Source organism: Chrysemys picta, chromosome 2 (genome assembly GCF_011386835.1).
Source record: "Chrysemys picta bellii isolate R12L10 chromosome 2, ASM1138683v2, whole genome shotgun sequence".
In the NCBI taxonomy this organism is placed as follows: Eukaryota; Metazoa; Chordata; order Testudines; family Emydidae; genus Chrysemys; species Chrysemys picta.
Window position 1 is genome coordinate 60,817,243 of NC_088792.1, and position 26,771 is coordinate 60,844,013.

At 43.7% G+C, this 26,771-nt stretch overlaps 1 protein-coding gene across 1 annotated transcript in view; it reads right to left on the minus strand.

The window, feature by feature from the left end:
* Positions 1-26,771, minus strand: part of LOC101936723 (ATP-dependent translocase ABCB1-like) — a 59,688-nt gene that overhangs the window by 4,522 nt on the left and 28,395 nt on the right. The window contains exons 16-27 of the mRNA XM_065583264.1: positions 24,426-24,587; positions 23,294-23,533; positions 20,829-20,975; positions 19,774-19,878; positions 18,484-18,561; positions 16,697-16,780; positions 13,551-13,754; positions 6,516-6,616; positions 4,437-4,577; positions 3,779-3,935; positions 1,341-1,538; positions 298-504 (exon numbers count right to left, since the gene is read on the minus strand). Coding sequence (XP_065439336.1) covers positions 298-504; positions 1,341-1,538; positions 3,779-3,935; positions 4,437-4,577; positions 6,516-6,616; positions 13,551-13,754; positions 16,697-16,780; positions 18,484-18,561; positions 19,774-19,878; positions 20,829-20,975; positions 23,294-23,533; positions 24,426-24,587 — 1,824 coding nt within the window. The remainder of the gene's footprint in view (positions 1-297; positions 505-1,340; positions 1,539-3,778; positions 3,936-4,436; positions 4,578-6,515; positions 6,617-13,550; positions 13,755-16,696; positions 16,781-18,483; positions 18,562-19,773; positions 19,879-20,828; positions 20,976-23,293; positions 23,534-24,425; positions 24,588-26,771) is intronic.

A 26,771-nucleotide genomic window follows, 5' to 3' on the forward strand; every position in this document is an offset into this window, starting at 1 on the left:
AAATGTCTCTTTTATAGTTGTTATATAACATCACTGTGGTAGAGGAAAACAAGAAAGCTGGAGCACAGATTTTGCATTTGATTTAGCTAATTATGACTGCGTCTGTGTTAATACATATTGCAAGTTACATTTTTAAACATCAGCTTCCTATTTTCCTCTTTGAGAATTGTAAACACAAGAAAATAAGCTTTTTTAAAAAAACAAAAAAGTATATTGTTTTGCATTAATGGAAGTTGCTAAGATAGGTCACAGTGAGTATTTACCCCATACTGAGACTGGAAAGACATTTTCATTTACCTCTGGGAGATTTTCTATGAAGGTGTGAATATTTGCTGCTTTAGCTGCCTCTTCAACTTCCTCCTGACTGACAACCCTACTGTTGTCTCCGTACTGGATATTTTCAGCAATGCTGCAGTCAAACAAAATAGGCTCCTGTGACACAATACCCAATTTGGACCTTAACCATTGCAAATGCAAAGACTTGGTATCGAACCCGTCTGCAAACTAGAAACAGAAAAAGGGAAAAATCATTCCCTGCAGAATGCAATACGCCTCCTCAGGTGTACAATGTAAATGTGAAACACCAATCTGTACAAATCCTCTGACCTGTGTTAGAGTTACAGTAAAAGTAAAGTGGTCAGTGAACCACTTCTGATCAAATAATAGATGATCAGATCTTTCATCCAACATTGAACTGAACCAAAACTCTTTGAAAATTCAAATGAAGCTCAGATAACCTTTTCTTCTCAGAAGAATTTTTTTGTGCACATCTGCTCTGCTAGCTTCCATAATAGATGTGGAATTGCCAATCTATAACAAGATCTGCCTACAGAATTTCCATCTTTACTGATGATGGCAGGGACCAGAGATCTCATGAGAAAGTCTGTTCATGAGCTTCTTAGACCTAGACGGTTGAAGAGCTCCAATAAGAATCCACATCTTTGGGCATTTATTGAAACATCTTTTGACTCACCATCTCTAGGCTATTCGTCTTGGAGCTCTCATCATCATAAATAGGACTTGCATAAAAGTCCCATCAAGTGATGAATTAGACCTCAAATTGTGTCATGTTAACATGACTACAGGAATAGGGACAAGGGTTACATTATGGGAAGTATATTCTTATGCCCTCTCCAATATATTAAGTAAATCAACAAAGAGATGCAATCTAGTGATCTAAAGCCAGGACAGGGAGTCAGAAGATCGAAAGTTCTACTCCTGGCTCTACCTTAAGCAAATCCCAAGTCTTATCTACCTACCCGGACCCATAAAAACACTTATCCTTTGAAGAACATTTCTATAAGTTCGAAGCATTAACAGCTTCACAAATCTCTTCTTACCACTTGTCCGGCCATAGGGTCATAAAATCTCTCCAGCAGCTGAATGGATGTGCTTTTGCCACAACCACTGCTCCCCACCAAGGCTAGCGTCTGTCCTTTATTAACCTTCACGCTGAGTCCTTGCAAAACTTGAGCTTCTGGTCTTGTAGGGTATACAAAATGGATGTCCCTGAATTCAATGTTGCCATCAAACTGACTCTGAAAACGGTAGAAAATATTAATGTATGAAAGAAGACCTGTCTATCTTGTACAGAAGCATCAAACACAACTCAGTATGGTCATTTAAATGAAGGCATTGACAAGTCAGTTGGAAATGGTATGGCATTGTCAAACCCAGAGCATTTTTGTCAGTTTATTGTTGCTCAAATATGCAGTGACATTGGATTGGTATCTTCTGTGTACAGGACCTCCTTCTTGAGTGGTACTTTTCTGCATCTCTCTCTCTCATTTATATCATTCCTTTTCAGCCTGGTTCGCAAGGACTATCATTACTTTAGGTAAGTAAACAACTCTAATACCTCTCTTTTATGTCATCAATACATATAATCCAGACACTATCATTGTGTGAGGAAAACATAGTTCCTGCCCCGGGAGTTCACTCTCTAAATAGTGTCATTTAAACACATAGTACAGAGGATGAACATAGTACAAGGTGAACATCAGATCTCAGATTAGGTTAAACATTTTTACTTTGGTGGATTATTCATAGTTTTCAAGGACAACTATGCTTTAAATGTAGGTTTGAATAAGGAAAGGGTAGCTGATTTGCTCTTTTATGTAGGAAGGGAGCTCTGAATATAAGAGGTAGCAAGGAAGAAGACGTGAAGATAAGGGTGAATGAAGGAGATGTTAGGAGAGACTGTGGGAGCCTCCTCTGATGCCTGGGGGATGGGACAGCTCCAGGACCACAATACCAGCACTGCGAGTACAATGGGCTCTTACAGCACCTAGAGAACTGGACTTTCAAGGTTCAAACTCTTTGGGCCAAATCTTAGCTTCACTGAAGTCAAAGGCAGCTGCTTCACTGGCATCAGAAGTTGGCCCAGAGTGGTTTCACTTTCAATTAACGTCTTTTATCCGCAAGAAGATATTTCCCCTGGAGCATTAGTAGTCTGGGCATGTGGAGCTGATTCAGAAAAGTAGTCGAGCACTTGTGTGATTTAAAGTTGTGCACATGAGTTACCGGCATGCTTACAGTATGTGCCTGAGTCCTTTTCTGAATCGAGGCCACTATCCAAAAGCTAGAATTCTAAAGCAACTTCAAGTTTCTGAAAGGCTGGTTCTGCTTGTAAAAGCGTTTATGGAAAATACTGAGAGACAATATGAAATGTGTTCAGTTTACAATTACAAAGATGAGTTTCTAACAGTCAACATTGGACTTTGAGAGACAACCTGGGTTCTTTCCATCTCACATATAATCACCAGGAACAAAAGATTCTGCAGGCCAAGTTACGTCCTCATTAATACTTGTGCAACCCCTTTGACTTGAATGAGGTTACTCAAATGTTGTATGCGGTGCTCTTATAGCCGTGTCGGTCCCAAGATATTAGAGAGTCAACGTGGGTGAAGTAATATCTTTTATTGGACCAACTTCTGTTGGTGAGAGAGAGACAAGCTTTCGAGCTTATACAGAACTGAAGAAGAGCTCTGTGTAAGCTCGACAGCTTGTCTCTCTCACTAACAGAATTTGGTCCAATGAAAGATATTAACTCACTCACCTTGACTCTCTGTTACACAGATGTAACTGACTGGAACTTAGCAAACAAGTCTGTTGCTGATGCACAAGAAGGAATAGAATCTAACTCACTCTCCCCCACAGCTGCATAGTTTACAGGAGTAAAAAGCAGTGAAAACATACTTGTATTGCTAAAGAAAGCAGTTATAACTCTGGGCTTCTCTTCACTTCCAGGGAGATCGATACTACTGCAATTAATTCACAGGTGTCGATAGCAGAGTGCTCTCTGATTGACTCTGGTACTCCACCGGAACGAGAAGAGTAAGGTAAGTCGAAGGGAGAGCATCTTCCGTCCATGCAGCACAGTGAAGACACCGCGGTAAGTCGACCTAAGCTACATCGAACCCAGTTACATTATTCACGTAACTGGAGTAGCGTAACTTAGGTCGACTTACCCCGGTAGTGTAGACAAGGCCTCAGAATGCATCCAACGGACAGAACAGGCGAATGAAATGTCATTCTTCAGTCATTTTTCAGAACAGAACCGCACTTAAAAGTATTCTATTAATTTCTGAAGCAAAAAAGTATTAAATGGCACTGGACAAATATAAATATTTGTAGTTATTGCTGTTAAATTTTACCCTACCTATCTGGTCCTGTCTTCTGTGACATTGCAAAAGGCAACTTAACAAGATTAATACAATTAAGGACAATACAATACCATCAGGTTTGTTAGTTTCAAGGACTTTCTGAATAATCTTACCAGTTTTGTACCCTCTTCACTAAAGCTGTCAATTAAGGATTTCCGATCCAAAAGCTGAAAGATTCGTTGGGCAGAAACTTTAGCTTTGCCAAAATCTGGTGCCAAAGAAGTGGACAGCCCAACATTTATAACACCATATAGAACTGAAAAAAAGGCTCTGAAAACCAAACAAAAACATCTTTCAGTTCATCTAAAGAGAGACTTTATTATTGTTCATAAATTACAAATATTGTTTTCCTTTTTTAAAATAAACAGACTTAACACTATCTATAAATCTGAGAATTGTGACATTTTTAGAATTTTATGGCTTAGAAAAATTACATACAAAGGATTAGAAACAGAGGTTTACAGCTACAAATATTTTTATGGGCGACTAATGGTACGTAATTTCTCCACGCAGAAGCATTTCACAAAGCCTGTTGTCTGCAATGAAGTGTCAGCAGTAAAAGTTTCTCAATAGTAAATAAACTGAGCCAGGCTCTATACATGCCAACACAACTGTTTCAAGCTTCCTCTCCCAGAAATAGCCCTTCTGCCTGAATGGAACTCCTGACCAGATTCTAAACTGTTGGACCTCTTGCACTATTGCCTCAGTAACTAGACTTATACACAATTACCATGTGTTGAAATCACTGCCTTTGAACTGATGTATACTCACATAAATATATTTTCAAAGTTTGTATAACAATTAGCAATGAGCCATGCCCCGAATCTGAAGATTGCTGCCTCAAGAAAGTAGATTGCACATTGGGCTATTCCATAGATAAGTCCATATAGTGGGGCTTTTGTTAGAGAGTCCCTGATAAAGGAAAAAATGGTCATGAAATGCCAAGAGCAGAGACTGGCTGGAAGAAGATCAGACCTTTGGATTGGGGTGGCAAACCGTATACCTCACTCACTCAAAAATAAATAATAATAATTAATAAGCTGCACACTAGGGGCTCCATGAAGGTGCCTCTGGAGAGAACTTATGGCAAATGATATCCCTTCATCCCAACTAGCTGTTTGCTGTATTGGACCTTACGATAAAATTACCTTTAATAGTCAAAACATTTTAACACTCGAATGCTGGTTTCTAGAATAAATGTTTATGGATGGCCAAAGCAATCTGACACAAAGCAAATTGATAATTTCCATAAGTCCCTTATGATCTTTGAATGCTTGAATTTTTGGACAATTTGGATAAATGTAGTGGTCACCATAGAAAAGTCAATGTCTACAACACAGCATAACTGAAGCACTGCAGATATTGCCTGTTCTGAGTACAGGAGGGGGAAAACTAGCAACTCAGACCCCCTGTACAGTGGTGACTTTTAAATGGTGACCAATGTTGTTGTGTGGGATGGTAAAACTGGGTCATCTTAATTATGTGCAGACCTTGCTGTGACAAAGAAACTGGTTCTAGTTCTGACAAAATGATTTTTCAACAGAAAACGCAATTTCTGCCTATTTGAAAATTTCCATTGGGAAAAAAGTAACAAAATATTTTATTCTGGGTTGGTTTGACCTGAATTGAAATATTTCTGCTTTGCACCCATGTGACTCTGATAATGCATTATGCTACTCATTTCAGAGGGGAGACCACACTGCATCATTGGAGATGTAGTCCAACCAGGAAGCCTGGCCCATAAGAGAGGCAATGTTCCAAAACAGGGAAATGCAGTTTGATGTTGAACTAGATAGAAACAAAAAGTTTCAGGTCAGTTAAACAAAAGAAAAATTTAATATTTCAGTTATTTAGGAATATAAAAATATTTTGTTTGGAGGGAAAAAAAGCAAAAATGGAATGATTTGCCATTTCTAAATTGAAATTTTTCTAAAAAAAACCTTTTCTTTTCGTGAAAAAAACTGATATATTTTCACATTTTGTCCCACTTCAGAGCCAAAGAGAGGTTGAAATATTAGAATTTACCACAGGATGGAAATTCAGATTTTCACTTATCTCTAGTGCTCATATATTTTTAAAATGTTTTCCAAAATAGTTTCTCTATAAATCATAATATTGTGATACAATGACCTGCCAGGACTAGAGACAAGTGCTAAGGCTGAGAATCCCATTTCTCCAATTAAATATAGATTTTTTTTCTCATAATGATGGTTTATAGAATATTGAGTCATAAAACTGTCATTGGCAGAGGACTATAATTTTCAATCCCTACTTTTACTTAAAGCATATTTAAGGGGAAAGAAACAAAATGGATGGTAGATCATTTCATTTAAATAAAATGGAGACTAGGAAAATGTCTGACATATTTGGATATTAGAAATTAGCCCCTGCAGTGGTTAGCTTGTTGAGTGTGACTGAAAAGGCCAAAGGGGAAAAAGAAATGCACCTTATTTCAAGACCGGCAAGTCCTTTCTTGTATTACAAGTCATAATACATAGTGATGTTATGTAGTATAAAGTCTTTGCCACTTGACCTATGAAACTCATTCTGCTGCAGTACTTGTGAAGCAAATAAACATCCCATATTCATGTTAATAAAAACTTTATACCAGGTCATTACATTCTCTCTCACACACAAATATTACATCACACACAATAGCATCTAAGAACATATTTTAAAGAAACTGAGTAAATACATTTTACCCTGCCAAAATCTTTTCAAATAATTTATGTGTTTAATATTTTCAGTCTGCAAATGAATGTAATATGAATAAATCTTGAGTAGTTTTAAATTAAGAAAATATGTATTCATTGCTTTTAAAAAACAGAATTGTTTGAGAGCAAATCCTACCTGTATGGACCATTCAAACTTGCATTATATCTTTCATAGAATGCATCTTCACTAGTTAATGAAGCCACAGTTCTTATATTTTCAACCGCTTCCGTTGAAATCTAAATCGGGAGACAAGACAGATATGAAGTATTCTCTTATGTTTGAGTCTACTCCTACTAGTACGTAGTTAGCACATCTATAGCACTTTTCATCTTTCGCTCTCCAAGTGTTTTTCTTTTAAAAAAAGGAGATTAAGTATCATTCTCAGGAAAACTGAGGCACAACCATTAAATTATTTGCCTAAGGTCACACAGTGGTCTTTCTACTAAGCCAACGTGGCTGCTGTGATTCCTAAGTACTCCTCCCCCCACCGGTACAGGTTGTTGTACAGTAGCATTAGCTGGCACTAAAGAAGCCATTAAAAGGTAAGAAGTTGCTCCTTGCTCTGAGTACACATATCCCAGGCAGCAGCTCACTGGAGGGCTGCATGCTACCTTGGTTATGCAGCCTGAGCGGCACATTGAGCTGGGTGAGCCCCACACTCCTACTACCCACCCCCAGTGGGGACTCCTGCTTCTGCTTCTGCCAGGCTTCCCCAGCCATGTGCTGGCCCACCCAGTCCACCCCTCCTCCAAACCAGGCCCTTCCCCCACACACTTTGGCCAGCACTCCCACAGGGGTGACGTGTATCTTCACTTTTCATTTTCTGGATTTCAGATGTTTAAATTTTCATGTTCTTTAGCCCCTGATCCTGGCTTCATTGGGGGGCAAGGTGAGAGGCTCGGACACTCCAAGAAGAGCAGGGTCCCTAGATCCCAGCTCACATGGAGGAGCAGGGCTCCCCCAGATCCAAGCACACACAGAAGGGGAGAATTCAGGGCTGACAGCCCACCCCCAAATCCTCAACTTCCTCTGCCACCCCTCACATTCCCCATCCTCTCCTCTCACACTCCCCCAATCCCTCCCCTCCCCCTTATCTGAGCCCAACCCTTCTTTCCACCCCTACCACCCATCCTCATTTATCCCCTTCCTCATGCGCAGCTTCCTCCTTCCTCCAGGAGTGCTCAAAACCCCACTCAGCTCCAGGCCCCACCCCAACTCCACCCCTTCCCCCAAAGCCCCATCCCTGTCCCGCCTCTTCCCACCCTGCTTTTTCCGCCTCAGTTCCTCCCCCTTCCCCAAGCGCACCCCCACCCCCGCCAGCACTGCCTACACACCGTGAAACAGCAGATTGTGGTGGGCAGGAAGCGCTGGGAGGGAGGGGAAGCAGTTGATCAGCAGGGCCACAGGTGGGCGGGAGGCGCTGTGGGGGAAGGGAGCTGCCAGTGGGTGCTCAGCATCCACCAATTTTTTTCCACCCACCGAGTCAGCACCTGTGCCCCCATCCCGTGCTCTAGACCCCAAACAGCCCCTCTTCCCACTTACTCTTACACGGCAATCACCCCTTGTAATTAATTTTCTTTTCAAACACAGTTTGAAACCCTTCTTAATTATCGGCTGTGCTCAGAGTCCATTTCTCCAAATTAAAACAAAAGTTTACACTTTATTTTCAGATTTCTGCTCAGGGTGGGGTTAGAACTTCAAAGCTGCTAAAATCTGTGAACTTAATTTTTTCCCCCTGGAGGCTGTGGGGAACCTCACACTCAAATGACCCCATCTTTGGATCACTCACCCTACCCGACGCTTTCATGACACATAGCAAATTTCAAGACAATCTGTGTAAACACACAGATTTTAGCATACTTAGTAGTCATCCTTTAAACAGGAAGGGCTTCCCCACCTTAGCTAGACCAGAGCTGGTGCTCAGTTGTAATGCTGTATAAAATTAGAAGGCCAGTGGAGCAGAGGTGCTCCACACATCCATCAGCATCATAATAGTCTCAGAGAGCTGTGGAGTGGCCCATTCATCTCAATGAAATGTTCTCAGCTGAAAGTGAACACCCAGCCTGAATTCAGCCAGAATCTAGCTCTGAGTAGGGTGACCAGACAGCAAGTGTGAAAAATCAGGATGGGGGAGGGGAGTAATAGGCACCAGGGCCGGCTTTAGGCCAATTCCACCAATTCCCCCGAATCGGGCCCCGCGCCTAAGAGGGCCCCGCGCCCAGTGGCAGGGCCGCCCAGAGTGGGGGGCAAGTGGCCAAGAATCCCTTCCCTGGCTAGAGGCGCCTTTTTAATTTTTACTCACCAGGCGGCGCTCCGGGTCTTCGGCGGCACTTTGGCGGCGGGTCCTTCAGTGCCACTGAAGACCTGGAGCGAGTGAAGGACCCGCCGCCGAAGACTCATAGCTCCATCCGGTGAGTACAAGCCCCGCGTGTTTTTTTTATGTGTTTTTTTTTTTTTAGTCATCCCTGCCAGGGCCCCGTCAAAACTGTTCAAATTGGGCCCCACACTTCCTAAAGCCGGCCCTGATAGGCACCTATATAAGACAAAGCCCCCAATATCAGGACAGTCCCTATAAAATTGAGACACCTGGTCACCTAGCTCTGAGACATATGAACAGCTCCATTCATGCCAGTGGATTTTCCCATTCCCCCTCCCCAAGACTGTTTCTGATATGCCCAATCTCAGCTCCTCACCCCTCTCTCAGCAGTGTGTTCTTGGGGCATGCTCTGAGCATGCCTGTTCTAAGCTTCCCCCTCAGAGCACCCAGACTTCCCTGATCCAAGCTCACCTGGGGAGAGGTAGAGAGAAAGGGCCAGACTCCCTTAGAGGGACAAAGCACCCCAGATTCCAATTCATGTGAGGAGGTAGGGAGAGGGGCTTATATATCTCTAGAAAGCAATGCCTACTGCAGATCCTGGCTCACATGAGAGGGGGCATGGAAGGCAGATAGATCCCCACGGCTGGCCAAGGCAGCTTCAGAGCCTGGCAAACAGAGGTGGGTCAGGAGCAGGGCTCAGACACCCCCAGAGAGGCAAGCCCCCCCCCCCCCCAATTACACTTCACATGCAGAGGTGGGGAGAGGGGCTAAGACTCCCCTAGAGAGCTAGTGGATCCCCCAGATTCAGGCACACACACAAAAGGTACAGACAGGGAGAATGTGGAGCTGCCCCTATTACCCCCAGACCCTCTGCAAAAAACCCTCATGTCTGCTTCCCAGTATCCATTCCCCAAACCCAACCTCCTCTACCATCCGTTCCCATTTATCTCCCTCCCCATAATCCCGCCTCTTCTCCGTGCAGCCCCAAACCCCTCTCACCCTATTCCCTTAACTCCTCCATCCCCTAAAATGCTCCTCTCTTGCCAGCAAGCATTTGCACGCCTATTTTTAAAAACAAAAATACTTTGATGACATTACACCCCCATCCAAAATAGAAGCCTGATAGTAACAGATTTTAGCAACATGCCAGCCAAGCTTTCCCAGGTTTTCAGCAAAGGGGGACCGTGAACTGTCATTAGTTGGGGGAGTTCAGGAACAAACACTTACTGTGCATTTCTTCAGTCTATCCAGCTGCTTTGACCATAGTCTACCTGCAAATCCTTTGGGGTTCGCTTTACATACGTGCTCAGTGTAACTTGTGGCATGCTTGACCTCTACTCAAGAGCCTACGTGGATGGCCAAACTCTTTTGCTAATAATGTTCCGAATCTTGCTTCCCCCAAAGGGCTAGTGGATGCCATGCATTCTCTGGGGTCACCCTCAAGTGAGTGAGACCCTTGTGCCAGGATCAGACCCGTGGTCTGATCTCTAGATGTGGGCAAAAAAACATTACTAGCAGGAACCTTTAGAAAAGCTGATTATTTGGTGGGAAACGGCATCTCGTGAACCCCTTGGTCAAATGACCCCTAATTTGGATCACTACACGATCTTGCACCCCCATGAGGTTCATCAATTTATAGCGGTGCACCTCAGGAGATGGCAGGTAGGGTTAGTGACCCAAAGTTGACATCTGTTGAGCCAGACGTTCTGGAGATATAAGCCCTAAAACAGCCATTTAAAAATTTTTTTAAAACTAGGTGGTCGGTGTTTTAAAAAAAACAAAAACGTAGAGCTAGAACTCTAGATCTAGAGTTCATAGGTAGATACTAAGACCTGGAAGATGAATCACAGACCACTGGATGGCTGTGAACTCACCCTTCCATTAACACTGCTAAAGATAAGTTAATTAGGACCCCCCACCTAAGACAAAAGGAATTTTGAACTGAGTGGCTGGAGTTTGCTACAATGTGAGAGTCATAGGTGGTAATTTCATTTTGGGAGAAATGCAATCAAAGCATTTGGGTGGAAAATTGGATGTGTAAACTTTCTTGGAATGAGGGTTGCCAAACCTCCAGGATTGTCCTGGAGTTTCCAGGAATTAAATTATCAGAGGAGTAGCCGTGTTAGTCTGTATCCACAAAGCCACCAGACTCCTCGTTGTTTTTCAGGAATTAAAGATTAATCTTTAAAGATTGTGTCATGTGATGAAACCTCCAAGAATAGAGTCAACCAAAATTGACAACCCTGCTGGGAGGGGGAATTGGGGTAACTAGGAATAGGTGGTAGGGGAGGTAAGAGGTTCAGGTGATGGAGGCACGTGACACCCCAGCTCTGCCAGTGCACCCCAGCCATGCATCGCAACCCCCTGTGCCTCCTCTGCCAACAAATTCAAGCCATCCTGCACCTCAACCTTCCTGCACCACAACCCCCAGCTTGGTCTTGGCATCCTAACCCCCTGCATCCCACAGCTGTCTTTGCACCACAACCCTCCATGCACCCCAACTTTCCTGCAGCCCCAGTCCTTCCAGTGTACCACAACCTTCCTATACCCCAGCTCTACCAGTGCACCTGACCCGTTGCACCTCTCAGCTCTGTCAGTGCACCCCAACACTACAGGAAACCTACTGGACGCACATTAATGGAGAAATTGGAGGGTTCATGGATGACCAGAAACCATTACAAGCTCTGACACCGCACTGTTCTTGGAGAGGGGGTACATCTTGGAACGGGGTCAGAGGATTTTTCTCTCAAACATAAAATTGTCGGTGTTTTGGAACACAAACCCTATCTGTGATTTCTCCCACCAGCCTGCTACAAACTCCACCCTCTAGCCATTCTTAAACACGACCAGGAACACTATGCCACTGCAACACAGCTGTCCTTCACCCCAGGCACTGCATGTGAGTCAGATTAGAGGAGGGAGGAAGTGACAATAATAGAAAAGTTAGTACACAGGGAGTGAAAACTTCAGGGAAAGGTGTTCCCTGCTTGCAGTAGGGAGCCTCTGTATGGTAGTGGGGACGGGGGAATGCAGTGACTGGGTCAGAGGTATGGCGGGGGAGGTGTGCTGAAGCAGGGCTGGTGAGGAACAGCTGATGAATGTGTGTGTCAGGGGGTGCAGCTGGCTCAGAATGCTAATTGTGGAACACTAGATGTACAACTGCCTATATAGCCACTACCTCCTAACGCCACCAGAGCTTTCCCTGTTTAAAAAAAAAAAAAACCCTTGGAAATTCCATGGCAAAGAACAATGTTAAATGCAGAGTTAAGGTTGCTTGGGGGTATGTCGTACCCCTGCAGAATGCTGTGTGGAACAAAACTCAAACTACTGAAAACCAGGAGATGCACAAGTAAGGTTGTCCATGCAGGCTTACCTCTGCCCTCTTTCCGCAGTGCCCAGTTAACACACATACCTTTGCTCTGCCAACCCCGCAGCTGCTGATATGTACAAGCTCTTCACAGCCTTTTACAGCCCATTCACTGTCACCCACAGGATTCCATCTAACAATATTACAGGACAAGACAGAAAAAAAAAAAAAGGCTGCCCACCCCATGTTCCATCTGTTCCCTACAGCTGGCAGTAGCCAATGGGAATTGTTTGCATATACTCCAGATGCAATCAGGATGCTACGTGTACCTACACTAGATGGTGGAGACAGTAGTTGGGGCCTGCTTGGTAAGTGTGTTGGTGATGTGAGGATGTGTGGATCACTCTGAGGTATGTGAGACATCAGAGCTTTGGACAGGAGGAACTCTGTGTTTGCCACCCTCCGATGTCTGAAGAAAGGGAGGAGCTAGGTATGTACCTTCAGGATCCTATGTGCATCAGTACAGTGCAGAATTGTGTACCTTATATCATTAGAAGGGTACAGGGGCTGTATTAGAAAGGGTATTTTCAGTAGCGAGCTGGCATATGAGCAATCTAAGCATTTATTATCTATGCACACTCCAGGCAAAGTGAGTGTGCTCAGTGGCAGATGGCGCTGTACTGAAGAGCGGAGGAAGTAGTTAGCTCTGCTTGGTAGGTGTGTTAGCGAGATATGTGGATGACTTGGAGATGTGTGACAGAGCTGTGACTGAGATATGAGGAGATCTATGTGTGTGTGTGGAAAGGCAGGAGGTGCATGTGTACCTTCAGGATGAAGTATGTCTCAGTTCTATGTGGAATTGTGTAGGTTATGTCAGTAACAGGGCACGGGGCTTTAATTACAAAGGATATTGCCAGCTGTGAGGTGGAATTTGAAAAGATTCCAATGCTTTCAGGATGGCTAAGTGAAAGTGTAGGTTGAGATGGTATCCTGTATGTAACAGTAGTCCTACACTGGGATGTGCGAGTCCCAGCTCGCATAGATGTACGCACTGTGCATAACTAGGGTGGCACGAGCAGTGGCTTGAGCTAGCCTCATGAGTACAAACCTACCCAGATCCCCTGGGCACATACTACTTGTGTTAACAAGCAGCATTGGGGAATTACTGAAGGAGGGCAGAGTTAAGGTTGCATGAGCAACCTTAACTCTGCAATTCCTGATGTTCAGAAGTTTGAGTTTTGCTCAACTCAAAGTTCTCCAAAGGGAAAACATGCCACCAAGCAACCTTAACTTTGTGTTAACATAATTTTTTGCCATTGAATTTCAAGGCAATACGAGTAACGGTGTGGATTATAAAGCAGTAAGAAAAGTCACCCTCAACTTAAACTAGAGTGGAGCTAGCATCCCACTATAATAGAATCTGTCTCTTTATCACTGTTTTATTTAATATATTTTCAGAGTAATTTCTGTAGAAAACCATCACTGACAATGTTGTCCTTAGAACGATATAACATTATATCCATTTAGTTTATATTGGAGATCTTACTCTGCCGGCCTCTTCCAAAGCTTTTTGATTTTTTGATGCATGACCAGCCACAGAGCTCAGTCGAATAGCATTTGCAGCAATAATGAAAGGAATGCAGGCCAGGATAAGCAAAGTTAATCGCCAGTCATATACAAAAGCAATAATGATGGCAGTCAGAAGGGTAGAGGCAGTCTTAGTGAACAAGCCAAGTCGGCTTCCAGTAGCCTATGAAAAGCAAAAGAGTCCAAAGTTAGAGTTAATTCCTGAGACACAAAATAGAGATCAAATGTATGAAATCATTGTTCACTCAGGATCAAATATTCAGAGGGAGAATAATCATAAATGTTGTGCTTTTAAAATGGACAATTGTATATGCAAAAACCCACATGGACAATTACATATGCAAATACCCCTAGCCGTGGGTTAGGTTCAGGAAGCCTGATGAAGATGTGGCCACATGGGCTCAATTCAACAAAAAATATCAGGGCCCTCCTGTGCCGCAACAAGGCACAGAAATCAAGAAAAGCCAACAGCCTCTAATTTGGGGCATTTCAGCTATTGGGTGCCCAGCTTAAGGCATCTAGGGCCTGATTTTCATAGGTGCTGTACATCAGCTGGAGATAATGGAAGCTGCAGGTTCCTTTAATTAGGCACTTTGTTTTCAGCAGTGTTAGCAGCAGGAAATGAGCGTTCACACCAAAGAGCTCTTCTCTCCCTGAGGATCTGCACATCCATGTCATCAAGAAATGTAAAAGTGATAATTGGCACACCGGATCTATGTAAACTGTGACAATACTCATGGCTCTGCTGAGCAAATAGTGGATTTTACAGCTGGGGGCCTAACTGGAAAATCGGGGGGGAAAAGTGATTTGATTAGATCTGAAAGAATTTAAGAAAATATTTTTTTTGTTGAATAACAAATAATAATTTCAAGTTTACCAAAACATTTTGGTTGACTAAAAACTCCGCCCCCTCCTCACCCCCCCACCTCACCCCGCACACACACAATTTTTTTCTATTGATTTGGCCATTTTGTGGTGTTTTTCTCCTCCTTTTTATTTGGTCAAATTTGAAAATGAAAAGCCATTTCAAAACAAAAGTAGAAATGGCATATGTTTAAATGGTCAAAATGAAACATTTAGACTTAAATCAAATCTCCCTTCCTATCTCTTTTGACTATTAGTCAAATTTTACCTGAATTCATGAATAGATTTGGGGCCCCTAAAAATATATATTTCAGCAAAAATACCATTCACTGAAAACATATTGGCCAGTTCTACTCATGCCTGCAGATGAAATGGAAAGTTTTGTGGAAACAATCCATCTTTCAAATATCGCACTGTGGACAAACCAAGAAAACCTTGGGTGGGAAGTATGAGTCTTTCTTTGCTAGCCAGAGGCTTTACTGCCCTCAAGAGACTTTTGTGTTCAATAAAATTATAAAACCAACCAATGGGAAGATGAATTATTGCCATATACTCTAAGAGCTTATACATAAAAATCACTTTGAGACTTCAGCTAGCACAACATATGGCTACCCACTTACTTAGCAGTAGCTGTGTTGGTTCCAGGCTATTAGAGAGACCAGGTAGGTGAGGTAATATTTTTTATTGGACCAACTTCTGTTGGTGAAGAAAACCTAACGAAGAGCTCTGTGTAAGCTCGAACGCTTGCCTCTCTCACCAACAGAAGTTGGTCCAATACAAGATATTACCTCACCCACCTTGTCTCTCACTCACTGATATTTCTTTGTTCTCCAGAGCAGGGGTTCTCACCCTTTTTCTTTCTGAGGGCTCCCCAACATGCTATAAAAACATCATGGCCCATCTGTGCCACAATAACTGGTTTTCTGCATATAAAAGCTGCATTATGGGCAATTAACTGGGGCCCCATGTCACACGGGCCCCCGCGAAGCTACATTGTTCAGGCTTTGGCTTCATCCCCATGTGGAGGGGCTCAGGGCCCTGGATGTCAGCCCCATGAGGTGGGGCTTTGGCTTTCTGCCCTTGGTCCCAGCGAGTCTAATGCTGGCCCTGCTTGGCAGACCCCCTGAAACCTGCTGGCAGCCGGTTGAGAAACACTGCTCCGGAGAATGCAATGTTCTCATGTTCATTTTGATCGATTAAGCTTTTTTATAGTTTGGATCCCATGCACCACCTTCTTCTTGTTTTACCTTGACAGCTGGGATGATGGACCTTACCCTCAAGAATTAAGTTGCAGTTTTTAAATATTCAAGTAATTGTACGTTCCATTAAATATTTGATTGATTCCCCCTCTGTGCTGGCCAGTAAAGAGGAGATGGGAGGGAGTATGAAATCTAGTGAGTCTGAGGATGTAGTGAATCCAGGAGTTGAGGAAGGATTTTTTTTCCAGACAAGTGAAGCAGTAATTTAATTTTATTTTAAACTATTGAATAAATCAGGAAACTTATTACTCTTTGCTCATGAGTGAATTTATTTTAAAAAGTATGGCTGATTTTTTTCTTCTGATTTTTTTTTTGATGGGGTCATGTGGTGGGAGAAAAGGGGAGACTGGCAAATTCTGCAGAATTTGCCACTTACCTGAAGGATTTTCAGTGGCTCTTATCCTACACTGCTCCCCCAAGTCACACAGTCCCTCGTGCTTCTGCCATCATTGATACTCTGTATTAATGACAACTCACTTCACCCCATAAAGCCCACATAAACAGGCTTCCTGTGTGAAATGCAGTGGACAGAGCTGGGAAGAAGAAATCTACCCATGTCAACCTGAGGTCAGGGCATTGGCTGAAATGCAATTCTCCCACACTACAGCCCCTCCAAGCAACCGAAGTGGGGCTTTAGGGCCACTTCATACACTGAAGACTTTGCTCCATCATGCAGTTTAAGTGATGCAGAAGTGCTTACACTGGTCCTTAGACATGGCTTACTTTTAGAGTTACTAAGGTGTTTACTTAGCTGCTTACAGCAAGGAAATGGAAGGTGTACGAACATCTGCCGAAGCTTTATAATCGTCATAAATTGGGACTAGTGAAACTGTTTCCAAGACATTGATAGTGTGCTATTTAAATGTGTCAGCCAGTCGCTAGAGTAGATTTACCAACTCGTTTTCCAAAATAACTTCATTGTCCCTTGCCAACACTGCAATTCATATTTGTAAGCAAAACATACAAATAAAAACAAACATACCCCTTTGACTTGTGAAGCATCTGTAGCTAGTCTGGTTAACAAAACCCCTATGGCATTTTTAGGATCGTCGTACCACCCAATCTCCTGCAAGGGAATAGATGGGTCAGTTATTTTTACTTTTGCAAATGAAATGTTCTTATCGTAACTCAGACTTGTCAGGGTCATTAGTACAATGTATGGACATTTAAAGCTTGACTAGCACGTGTGTGTGGGAAAGAGAGAGAGCCAACATAAGCACTAAGCTACTCACTCTTCTTTTGTGATGAATAACATTTTTCAGATAAACTGAAAACAATCTTAACATAAACTTTTCTTACCCTCAGAACATTAAACTGTTAACAATCCAGGTGCTAACAACTGCAAAGATTTTAGAATTTAGAGTCAAGTACGTGTCATGCACCATAATTACAGGTTTCAAAGTGGTAGCCGTGTGAGTCTGTATCAGGAAAAAGAACGAGGAGTACTTGTGGCATATGTACTCCTCATTCTTTTTGCACCATAATGAGAGTGTCTTCCACGCCCATACCAACATCTGATAGGCACAGTGCTCCTCTCCTACACCTTTTATATTACACTGACTTCTGTAGAGCTATTCCTGATCGATATGGGTGAACGTGGGAGGAGAATCAGCTTTATTATCCTTAAAGGTAGTGGAAAAGAAGGAGAGGTTTGGGTTTTTGTGTAATTTCCCTATCCTCCTCTATCCTCTTAGAATGCTCCTGTGCATATGCACAACCCTGTGATACCAAGTGCTACCAATGGGTGTGCAGGGTGCCTAATCGTTCACCCACAGAGAATCCTCTGCAAGGAACAAATAGAGGTGTGTCCTTTCCCAGGGATCCATCAGCAGGGAGTATCCAAGGACAGTCATGTTGCAACAGTATTATTGTAAATCATTCCTGATCCAGCTGGTCATCTTGACTAGAGAAACCACTCTAGTGAGCAAAGATAATGCTTTGAGACCCTATATCTGTTATGATATGGTCCGTTTGCTATGGAGTTTGATGCAAACAGACCTAAACCTATTTATCTAAACATTTATATCATGACCATCAGGGTGAGATAGAGATTTAACTTCTGTTTTGTTAATCTTTACAAATATACCAATGCACTCAGATACATGCATGCTTTATACACTCTTCAGTATGGTCGATATTGAAAGAGATGGCATCAAAATTAGACAGCTCTCCTAGCCACACTGAGTTAATTTGTACATGCTTTTGCTTTATTTTGTTTCGTGCATGTGCAGGGCCGGCTCTAACTTTTTTGCCGCCCCAAGCAAAAAAAAAAAGCAGTGCCGCTCCGCTGAAACACCCCCCCTCCGAGCGCCACCCTACCCCGCCGAAACAACCCCCCTCCCAGCACCGCACCACTGAAACAAGCCTCCCAAGGGCCACCGTGCCCCGCTGAAACAAACAAACAAACAAAAAAACCAAGCGCCGCCCTGTTGAACCAAAAAAACCCCAACAACCCTGAGCGCCGCCCCGCCACCCGAAGATTGGCCGCCCCTTACAAGGTGCCGCCCCAACCACGTGCTTGGTCGGCTGGTGCCTGGAGCCGGCCCTGCGCATGTGCTCAGAGACTTGCCGCTTGTACATTGTTAAAGTTTCACTAAAAGGATGGGTTCTCTCAAAGCTGTATTGGAGGGAAGCTCTACACAGTCTGCATGGAACTAGAAACTTTCATGGTGTTATACAAACATCAGCCCACAAAAGCCATCTGGCTCACGTGGCAGGAGTGCTGCATATTTGCTGTCTATCGCTCAGACCCAGAAACGTGACCCATACCTGCTGAAGCAATGCTTTGAATGACAAAGATCGCAATCTCTTGGTCAGAACTTCCCCAGACATTGCAAACGTGAATCCCTGAAAAAGGAGAAATGCGAAATAAAACAGTTGAATTGAATGTGCTGGGCTGTACAGTCATATTTAGAACAACCTGCTGTAAATGTGATGATATTTTAACCATTCAGCCACACAGTTTACAGAACCTACACAGTGTTTTGGGATATGGTTTGACATGTTAATTTAAAGCTGGTGAAAGGTACCACACACATTCCTGGAAACTGAAATTTCATCGTACTGCCCCACCCACATGCTTCTGCAGCCAGTTGCAGAGGTCAGCAGTGGAATCACCTTCCCTGCTTACTCATTCCTTAGCCTCACTACTGTAGAGGAAAATCTAAAGAGGGCCTTTAAAACTTTGGTCAAGATAGTTGGCCTGAAGTATTAGCCGAGCTTGTTTCTGTGTGTAAGGGGCATAAGGAGGCAAAGCGGAATGGAAAGTCCCCAAAACAGAACAATGGCTTTCTGTGTATAAGGGGCATGAGAAGGCGAAATGGAAAGTCCCCAAACACAATAAATTTGCAATAGCCAAGTTTATGAAATATATAACCGCAATGAAAGCATTAGAAAAGTCACACCGCAGAAGAACTAGGTTGGGAAGAACAATAACACAAAAGGCCAAATAAGGGAGATGATTGTTCTTTTTGATTTTTGACCTGTATAAATTTTGCAATGTAGCCCAAATAAGGTAATTAACATGAAAAGTATGTGTAATTTGTTTGTGGTTTTAAGCTTTAAAAGCTTGTGTGTTTCTCAAATCGGGGGGACAGTTCCAATACCAGTCACCCCCTGCACGCTTGTAATTAATAAAAGAAGCCTCAGGCTGTGTTCTGATCCAAACACAACGTGTGGTCGTTTTTCCACAACACTACTCACTCTGCTATCTAACAGTGCTGACTGGGCCCGTGGTTTTTGTAACGTACACACCAATGTAGTGGAACTGGGCTGTGCCCAAACGCATTCCCCCTAGGACACAGAACGGTCAGCAGCACCTTTCAGACATTGCTGCCCTGGGCTGCTTTGTAACTGGCAATCGGGAAGGGTAAGGCTCTGTATTCCATACCAGCCACTTGAGTCATTCAGTGGCTTGGCTCTGGAACAGTTTCTAAGAAACACAGTGAATACAAAGTTGCATTATGTCCCCAACATACCTCTCAACGAGATCTGAAAATCTTGACCATAATGTATGTGACCAGATACTCAGCTTTGACTTTTCAATGTAGTGAAGTTTACCTGGATTATGTGTGTTACTAAGCTGATCACTGCCAGTACAAGAAACACTAAAGAAAGCAATGTGGTGTTTTTGCTCCTTTTTTCAGCATCTGTTTCTTGAAAACCCTATGTAAGAAAAGCACAAAGTGATCACCACTTACAATAGCTCTGGAAACACTGTACAAACTATTGAACTTCACCTTCTCTCAGCTCTTCCCCAGCACTGAACTCTGCCACCTCTCAGCTTTCTGCTGCTGGCCAGGAGGTCACTCCACCTCTCCCAGCTGACCTGCCTCTCATCAGCTGCTCCTTCTCCAACCCTCCACCAGACCCTCTCCTCATTTGCCTGTGAGCTGCTGTCCCATTAAACCCTGCCTCCAGGCTGCCACTTCACCAGCTCTTATCTGCCTTTCACTGAATGCTGTCACTCCGGCAGACCATCGACCTCCCCTCCAGCTGACTACCCCTCTTCTCTTGCCTGAAGATAAAAGATTCCCTAAACATCTTGCTCCAACCATTCTCCCTGGCTGCTGCTCCAACTCCTAAGATCATATATGGAATCATATACTGGAATCCAAAGGAAGACTCCATTTCTTTCCTGCAATGATTCAGGAATTAAGGGGTTAATTATTCAGACCGTCCCATGGATGTCCCTGGTACTTACAACCATGTTGGAATGCAAGATACCTTGAAGGAGCTTACTGTCTGAAGAGAATGGGTACAATGCAAAGAGCAGGGTCAGGTACAAGGCAGGGAGTCTGCACAACAGTGGAGAGTGGTAAATGAAAACTGTGAGTTTGATAAGGGAAGGTGATTTGCTTCACTGGAAAGGTGAAGTCATTCCAAATACCGGGCTGGAAAATAGGCAAGAAATCTCAAGTGGAGAGAGGAGATCAAGGGCTTGATCAAGTTCCTACTAAAGTCAATGGAAAGACATGTAGAGTTCAGTGACAGTGGGAGTAGAAGGAGGCTCTAAGGCATCACTAGAGAGGACTAGCTGGAGGGTCAGGCAGGATTTAAAGTTCTGCATTTGTGCCTGGTTCGTTAGTTTACCATACAAATAGTTCTGAACTTACCCCAATGATTTTTCCATATAGAACAGAAAATGCAGGGTGAACGCCACCAGAGAAGGCAGCAGCAATCACGCCAAAGAATATATGCAGCCACTCAGGTTTGTTCAGAGCCAGAATTCTGGAATAAGGCACAGCAGGGAGATTTTCCTCCTACATAAGAGAGAAAATTCAACTGTTCCCTGAAAGTTATGGAACATGACAATTTCCTCAGCTAGGGGGTAAATCAATAAACTGTTCTAGCAACTGTTCACAGATAATTTGCCACAGCCTCCAATGTGCACACTGAATGAGCAAACATATTGAAGATTTTCCGCTCTGTAATTTAAGGTCTTAAAACTGCAATTGCAAGACAAAAAAATCTGCAGGCATAAATTTAACAAAAGGCTAACTGGGGGGTGGGTGGGATGGGGTCTATATAGTTCAGTGAAATGTCAAATAGGGTCAGTGACCATGGATTGCAACTTTAACACATGAATCATTATAACGACTGTGACAGACCCAGACCAGTGGGGTACAGGAGTCTGGTAGAGGGCAAACACACTGGTCACTGGATGAGTAGTTTTCTGATCCCTGAGTGACCAGAGCAGGGGCTGCACTAGAGTAATCAGGAACCTGCTAGAACCAGTTAAGGCAGGCAGGATAATTAGGACACGTGGAGCCAATTAAGAAGAACCTGCTAGAATCAATTGAGGCAGGCTAATCAGGGCACCTGGGTTTTAAAAGGAGCTCACTTCAGTTTGTGGTGTGAGAGTGAAGAGCTGGGAGCAAGAGGTGCAAGGAGCTGAGAGTGAGAGGGTGTGCTGCTGGAGGACTGAGGAGCACAAGCGTTATCAGACACCAGGAGGAAGGTCCTGTGGTGAGAATAAGGAAGGTGTTTGGAGGAGGCCATGGGGAAATAGCCCAGGGAGCTGTAGCTGTCATGCAGCTGTTACAGGAGGCGCTATAGACAGCTGCAGTCCACAGGGCCCTGGGCTGGAACCCGGAGTAGAGGGCGGGCCTGAGTTCTTCGCAAACCTCCCAATTGACCTGGACTGTGGTTTCTTTCAGAGGGGAAGGTCTCTGGGCTGTTCCCCAACCCACATGGTGAATCTCTGAGACAAGAAAATCTGCCAATAAGCACAGGACCCACCAAGATAGAGGAGGAACTTTGTCACACTGGTGTGAGAAGTGGGATCTTGGGGCGCACAGCGCAGCGGAAGAAGGAGGGTGATTAAAAAAAAAAAAAAGGGAGAGGGTTTATTTTTTTCACCACAATGGATGATGTAGTGCGGGCACTGATACAAGCTACGGAGGCCCAGCAGGAGGCTACCCATGTCCAGACAGTATAGAGGAGGAACTTTGTCACACGACCTAAAAGTCTCACTGTTCTGAGCACAAAAAAAAATCAGTCTAGCATTTAGCAGTAATACAATTGGCAATTAGTATGTTAGTCTGTTTTGTATTTTACAGAATACAGACTATGAATCATTACCAAATGCATGGAAAAGGCACATCAAACAGTGATTTAGGCTTCATCTCCCTTGAAAAATACATGGCAGCTCAATTCAGCTTCACTGAACTATTCAAAATGTCCATACATTTGTTGAGGAAGTTGTGGAAAATGAAATGAAAACATAGGAACTGGTACAAATTATTAGATGAGGTTTTGAGCCAGTTGCGATGACCTCCCCTGGTTATCTTTGCCTGTGTTTAAGAGACTGGAAAAGCCTGCCCACACTTCAACCATACAAGCATGCTGAACTTTGTGACATAAATAATTTCATGTCTTCCCATCTGATTTCTTCACTTTACTGCAAACAGTTTGAATTCTGAAGTCATGTATCTTGCCATCTATTTCCTTTGAAAAGGCCCAAATGCAACCGTTATGAATAGATAAAAAGTGTGTTCTGGACTTCTGGGTGGTACATTGTAAGAATGCATCCAGTTGCTGCTTATTGTTTGCATCGTGTTCTACCAGTAGACTGTACTATAATAAAAAAGAGCTCCTAAAACAGGGTTTCTTCACTGGTGGGTTGCGACCCAAAATTGGGTCATCTGAATGTGTTTAAGGATCACTGGGTGGGCTGGGCTCAACTCCCCACTCCGGGTTTTGTGACCTGGTGCACATGGTCGCAACACCATTCTTACAAATTTCGCCCGGTTGACCCCCTCATCGGGGGGGCCGGGCCAAACCTGAGCAGCGCTGCAACCTCTGAGGTTGCAACACCCGGCGGAGGCAGCCAAGCCCAGCTAGCCCTGCGGGACAGGAGCTAGGGTCTGTCTCAAGAGGTGAGACTGATTTGTTTACATCTTTGTTTTCCCTGAAGATTCCCAATTCCAGTATTCACCCAGGTCAATGCTGCATATGGCAGGATCATAGCAAAGGTGACATGGCTTAAGACCTTTTTAAAAAAGAAAATAGAATGAACTTTGTTCCTATTCTTTAGCTATCACTAAATTTTAGGATTAAACTGAATTTTAACACTAACCTCTTTCTCCTTCGTTTTCTTCTTTTCAGATGACTTTTTCTTAGAAGAGGTGTTTCTGCTTTTATGCCTTCTGGATCTCTTAGGAATGCTTCCCATCTCAATGATTCCTGGTTCTTCAAAACCACCAAGATCAGTCAGGTTCTCCATCCTGAGATCATCTAGATCCTCTTCCTCACAGTCTTCATCTTCTGTCTCTTCACCACTTTCTGACCTCTCATTTTGAGTGTTTCCACCATGACCCTAGTGACAAGCAAAGAATAGTGATACACAGTCACAAGACACTTTGCAGCAAGGGGAAGGAACAGTATACTTGGTATGGAAACAAACAAAAATAACAACACTTTGGTTACATGGTCACTTTCACATTGTAATTTGTATAGGCCAAGTTCTCTGCCCATATAAGTTGGTGCAATTGCAACTTACTCCAGCAGAGAATTTGGCTCTGTATATCCCCCACCCCATCTATATAGTTCTGTGATGATGTCATCCACCTCTTTTGCTCAATTATGTTGACTCATTACATTGGGTAAATGTGAAGCACTGCTACTGATGAAAAACAACCACTTCCAACTCATAAACAAGTTTGACTGATCAACTTTCACTCAACTAGAAAACATGCAGAAACTGCAAAGCGAAAATGGCCCAGCAGTTTGAGTGCAGAACCTGCATGTGTCAGCAACAGCATCAGTGAGATCACAGGCGCCGACACTGTGGGTGCTCTGTGGGTCAAGCAGACACCAAAAAAAATAAGGGGTGTTCAGCACTCGCAGGGCTGGATAATCTTTTGTGGGCCCCAGCGCCTGGACTGTGGCCCCACCCCAATGTCCCTCCCCCGATTGGCCTCTTCCTCCCCAAGGCCCCACCCGCATTCGACCCAGAGGCCCCGCTCTTGCTCAGCCTCTTCCCCCTGAGGCCCGCCTGTGCTCTGCCCAGAGGTCCCACCCGTGCTCAGCCTCCCTGCCACCCCTGAGTCCGTGCCCACAGGTCGAGGGGGAGGGGGATGGAGGAGCACCCACCAGCAAATACAAAAATCAGCACCTGTGAGTGAGTTATACAGATAATTTTCTGGAGTAGAGAGATGGCCAGTAAATCTGAAGCATTTAGTCAGGAGTGCTCTATCACATCTCATTACCTGCTGCATCACAAGAGAATAGTAGACACCCTTCTGTGTCATGAGTTCATTGTGTGTTCCTTGTTCAACAACAACACCGTTGTGAAATCCAGCAATAATGTCAGCTGTCCGGATTGTGGAGAGCCGGTGAGCTATCACAATGGTGGTACATCCAGCCCTAACCTTACAGGGGAAAAAAAATGAGAGATTTTCTTTAAAATGTGGTGAAAAAAACCCAGAAAATCCCTACCTAACGGCACAGCAATAGTGTGGAAAATACAAGTGTAAAAGCCCTGCTGGCCCTTTATAGCTGATCATTATTTCCATGCATGCTGTCTGATTTAACAACCAAAGGACACTTCTGATTACAAAATCCACGTTTATAATAATGACAGGGAAACATGGATTAATTGTATAGGCTGAGCAGGTACCCAATGCCTATAGCTAAGGTTGCCTGACGCTTCCATTTGTAAGACCTGTTGTCAGATGCTTATAACTTTGCCAAGATTTAATTCTTTGGGCTGAAACTTTCCATGCTGGTATCTGCCTCAGACTGGTTTGTTTGTTTGTTTATTTTGATTTGTTTTTATTAAATTTCAGCAAAAATGGTTCAATGATTTCTCAGAATGAGGTTAGAGAAAAATAATGTTGTTTTGCCTATATTAAAAAATTCTTATAACTGTTTAATTGAGAAGCTTTATCAACTAAATGCTTGAGAGCAGGGACTTGAAATTTGGAGGAGATGGGCATGTCTCACTGATACCAGGGATGTGCCTTTTACCATTCCCATGAAAATCTGCCGAAATGTGGCCCAGTTATGAGGCTCTGAAAATGTCAATTTGCATGTGCTCAGTAGAGACTTATTAGAGTTCAGCAGTTAAATTCCCCAAAGAAACAGTCTGAGCTCGCTGCATTGTATGACAGGAGTGCACATGCACCATCCCCACAGAGTGACTAAACATGTTCCAGCCCAGAACTGTGGGGGCTGAACAGGACTTTGCCTGCAATTTCTCCTTGCCATAGTCAGGGGGAGTTGTAGCCCCAGGCATAGGAAACAAAAGTGGAGAGAGCAGAATGAACAGTGATTATGGAAGGAATCAAAGTTATGCAGTAAAGGATGATCTTGTCTGCAGGAAACCCGCCTTATTTGTTGCAGAAGTTGTAAGGTTTGTAGTGAATGAGGCAGGGGATTGCAGGAAAAGAAAGGATGGTCTCATTATTGCTGTAGCAGCTGAATACTGCCCAGGGCTGGCTCCAGGGTTTTGGCCGCCCCAAGCAGCCAAAAAAAAAAAAAAAGCTGCAACTGCGATCTGCAGCGGCACTTCGGCAGGAGGTCCTTCGCTCTGAGTGGGACCGAGGGACTGTCCACCGAATTCCCGCCGAATTGGTGGACCTGCCGCCCCTCTCCGGAGTGGCCTCCCCAAGCACCTGCTTGCCAAGCTGGTGCCTGGAGCCAGCCCTGATACTGTCCTAGAGAATTGGATTCTAACCCTGTCTCTGTGCTGAGCATTCACGGCTGCAATTGAAGTCAATGGGAGATGTGCTTTTAACGTATATAGCGCAGTATAATGCAAAATTCTCTGAAATACTGAGTCCTGGGCATCACGGATCATGCATCCAAGAGTAGTATGCACTTTCAACATTAACATCTCCATGTCTCATTTCCCCTTCTGTAATATGGGAGTAATACTACCACCTTACCTGTCGGGGGTGTTGTGAAGATAAATTCATTAGTGTTTATGAAGCACTCAGATACTAGAGTGATGAGAGGTATAGAAAAGCCCATGAGGAAGTTAATAATTTTGTTTTCAGAGCAGGGTTTGAATGGCATGGGGGCACACATTGAATGCTGAGGATAAAAAGAAATATTGACTAGCACTGAATGTTGAATAGCACCATCCTGTGCACTAAATGAAGCAGGGGCCCTGTGGAAAAAATAGTATGTGATCATGTAACTGAAGACTGTCCCCTAATGCAGACACACAAGGGGACCAAATTAATGTTGACCAGGCAACTTTAATTCTGTCATTCCCTAAATTCTCAGTGCTTGACTTTTGAACCTTAATGTTCTTTTCATGTAGTGTGTGTGTGTGTGTGTGTGTAATTCAGTATAAATCATATTATCTATGCAGAATATAAGGGCTCAGCAACCAAATACTACCCTCAATTACACCGTGCGCTACCGCTGATATTAGAGTTGCCAACTCTGACTGAAGCTATTCCAGGAGATTTTTTTCCCCCAACATGACAATGTCATTTTCTAAAAATATCCTATTAAAATCTCCTGGATTGCTTTCAATGGTCACAGGGGGATCGATGCCGATTCTGGGAGACTCCAAGCCGATCCTGGAGGGTTGGCAACCCTAA